General features: G+C 36.4%; 1 protein-coding gene across 1 annotated transcript; it reads right to left on the bottom strand.

Moving 5' to 3' along the window:
* Positions 1–1,618: 1,618 nt before the first annotated feature.
* LOC131053012 (methyl-CpG-binding domain-containing protein 2) lies at positions 1,619–2,767 on the bottom strand. The gene is made up of 2 exons (XM_057987633.2): positions 2,606–2,767; positions 1,619–2,511 (listed from the first exon to the last, which is right to left on the bottom strand). The coding sequence occupies exons 1-2, from the start codon at positions 2,630–2,632 to the stop codon at positions 1,927–1,929; spliced, it is 612 nt and encodes a 203-aa protein (XP_057843616.1). The 5' UTR covers positions 2,633–2,767; the 3' UTR covers positions 1,619–1,926.
* Between the last annotated feature and the right edge of the window lie 911 nt (positions 2,768–3,678).

Genomic DNA, 3,678 nt, shown 5'->3' with positions numbered 1-3,678 from the left:
ATTTAGCACATCATTGATTGTAGATGGACAAATCAACTCCACCTATCAATACATGCCTTGGCCTACTTCTTGAACCCAAAATTCTACTTCTTTGATACATTTAAGGCTAACGAGGAGGTCATAGCAGGTACTGTCACATGCATCGATAAGATGGTATCTGATTGTGGTCAGATTTGCTATATCTTATTTATGAATTTGCCAATGTTGACTATCTAGAAACATCCATTTTACATGCATAATAACTAATTTTCTATATTTGATTTAATTTTATTTTTATCTATTCAAGGTCTACAAAAGTGCAGAGGGGAGACTCATTTCTTCAGCTCAAACAACTGATAGGAGAGGAAAACAACCAAGTAAAAAATTTAGTTCAATACTACATGAAAAAATTAGAAACTTGATTCTTATATGTTTTTACTTAATTCTTACATTTCTAAATGTTTTTTTGTAGATTTATGGTGCTAGCACGCCTAATCTTCAAAAAGATGGTCATTTGTATTTTGTCCCAGTCATGTAGTGCTTTTGGGTGTCTACACAATTGGAGCTCATTTGAGAACAATCACACAAAGAAGAGAAATAGGTTGATCCAACAGCACCTCAATGATCTTGTCTTCGTTTGGCACAACCTTCCCCTTCAAACTTGAAAAGTGGAGGGCATTTCACATGAGTCTATCAACTTCAATGATATTGATCCATATGGTGAAAGGACTATCAATGAACAAAATGATGATGATGTCCTCCTTACTGAAGAAAATCTTGCAGACTTGGAGAGAGGAGTAGCAGATGAAGCAGAAGCAGCAAAATTGGATGCAATGGAGGATAATGAAGACAATTTTGAAGATCAAGAAACAATTCATCATCATTTAGATACTGTAGCACTAGCACCTTCTAGTTCGAGGCCTGAAAAATTGAGTTACATTAGGACAGGAAAGAGGAAACTATAGATTCTATTTGGTTGTTTTTCTCATTTTGACATATCATTATATGTAAACATTTATAGACATATGATGCTGTATACATTTGAAGTTTGAAACTATGAGTATGAATGATGAAATTTCAAATATATAGTTTGAATATCATATGACATGTAATGTTTAAATAATAACAAATAGATAATCAAATTAGGCTCTTATGTTCTCTAAATGCATTAATGTTTTTTGTTTTTGTAAAACTACTGTTTTCTTCTTTGTGAGTCCTCTCCTAAGTTTTTTGCTGAGTCTTGGGAAGGCCAATTTGAATTGGGGTAAAACGATAGATGAGTAAAGTATTTGAAGATGTGGATTGTAGGATACAGAGTCTCCTTCACCTTACGGAAGTCTTTGTCCCAACACTTTTGAGCATTCGATCTTCTATAGAATCTCAGCGATCGCCTGTTCTCCCAATTGAGAAACGCTACTAGCACAACATTTGCTCATTGACAACTTCATAAAACTTAACCATATAATCTCAATTGCATATAATCTCTACAGAAGCGGAAAACCAAAGTTGTCTCTAACAAATGGCTTTAACTTTCCATCATTCCAAAATAAAATCCTAGCAGCTGTATTGCTATATGTTCCTGGATCTGCTCGTACCAAATCTAATAAACAACGTTTCAGTTCTCCTGCAGGACTCATCATCAAGGTAAAAGGTTTCAACCCTAGTAGCTATTAAGAATGAAAAACAATAATACAATATGTATTCGTCATCAGGGCGAAAATGTTTCAAGCCTAGCGGCTATTAAAAAGATACAAAAAATCATAAATCGTTGTTCCGGGATCATGAATTAATCGTACACCCATTTAGGTCCGGGCATTTAGAGTCATTTTTCACGTTCGAAAAACAAACAGTTACCTTTGATAAACGAGTGCAAAAAACAAAAAGGACAGGTACATATACAAATCTTCTATGATAATCCCACAATGAAAATGGCAAACCAATTTACTTTCACGTCTTTCTACTTCTGCTCCGACCTGAGTCACTTTGGATCTGGGCCTCCGAAGTCGAACGTTTTCTGTCGTGAAGCGGTCTAGGAATTTGATAATTGAACTGTGAAATTGTGACCCCTTGTTCAATATATTTTGGATTTTCTTCCAAGAATCTCTCAACCTCGACCGAAGACCTTAATTTCTTTCCGCAGGGAGAAATATAGTAGACGTCGGCAAACTTGCAGGCGCCTTCCCCTCGGAGTGTTAATAAGCGCTCCCATCCTTTGGGAGGGCAGGGAATGTTGGGTTTATCAATTACCCAAAGGCGGGACAAATCTGGAGAGAGATCGGGAGGATCATGGCATGAAGCACGGGGGCGCCAGCTAGAAGCCCGTGAGCACACCCAGGGGTTCTCAATGGCGCTCTGCCGGATTGCTTCATATTGCTCCTTGCTTGGAATTTTTCTCCATTTTAAGCATTTAACGCATTGGACGGCGTACGTCCCAACCGTGGACGAGGACTTTTTTTTGGTCGCTGATCTGGGCGTTTTAAGAGATGCCATTGATGCCGCCCCTCTGCTTTTTTGAGGGGTTGTCTGCTCCACCTGAGACCATGCATACCATTCTTTAACCTACATTAATTTAACCTCGAGGTTTTCTAAACCTAATGCGGACTGAATGAAATGGATTTATTCTTACCTTAATGAGCGCCTGGTTTTGCTCCATTTTTATTGCTCGTGATCGGAAACTCGTCTTCTCTCCACCGTTTCCGCTATTGTGATTTCTGTATATATCTGCCTGCTTTCGTCTTCCTGGTTTCGGAAGCGCGGTTTGTGAGGTTAGATGTTATAATCTAATACTATCATAATATCATGTAGTGGTCAGTATTAGTACTTTTTAGATTAGTAATGAGTGTCACCAATAGTGAGTTTTTTTTAGTATTCAAGCACAAGTAATCACTTTGTATCATTTGGTAATTATTTTTACTTTCACAATAAATTTGGTTTTTGTAAAGTTGAGATTTATATTTTTAAATAGTTATTTTATTTATATTTATAATATTATAAATAAAAAAAAATTTAAATAAATATATAAATTTTTATTTTATTTTTTTAAATATAGAGAATAAAATTGTATCATGTCAAAATGGTCGATCAATATCTATAAGATTGGAAACTATTACAAATAAAATCATTTTAGATGCAATATCAAGAAAGTATGAAAAAACATAAATGAGAAACATGAACATAAAGAAAGACTTCACTCACGATGCTTCCTACGCCATTTTGGTCTTCCTTGTCCTCCTCATCTCCATGAACCGCACTACTTCAAGGTTGTCAAATGAAGAATGGGAGATTGAGTGGGGTTAAGTGTGGAATGCTCTCACTTGCATAACAAACTAACTGTGGATGAGTGGATGTAGATATGATAGATCAAAATGGGCATTATGATTGGACTAAGATGAGTGAATAAAAAGGCACCATGAGGATGCATAAAAAGTTCCTCTTTTTTTAATTGATGGAGAAGGGCTCAATTTATAGAGTTGAAGGCTTGAAAATCGATGGTCAAGATTGAAGATTGATAAAGGGCTAAGATTGAAAGGGAATGTGATCTCAAGTTTGAAAGCTTAGCCTTGTGACAAGTGTTAGAAGGAGAAGTGGGTGCAAGGGTAAGTGTGCTCACACATGTGTGAGCAAATCTTGGAAAGTCCAAGAGGTGACAAGTGGAAACACTTGTGGAAAGGTGTAAGGGCTAGTGGAAGAGAGTTTGTG

Source organism: Cryptomeria japonica, chromosome 8 (assembly GCF_030272615.1).
Source record: "Cryptomeria japonica chromosome 8, Sugi_1.0, whole genome shotgun sequence".
NCBI lineage: Eukaryota > Viridiplantae > Streptophyta > Pinopsida > Cupressales > Cupressaceae > Cryptomeria > Cryptomeria japonica.
This window is presented reverse-complemented; position numbering and strand designations above follow the sequence as displayed.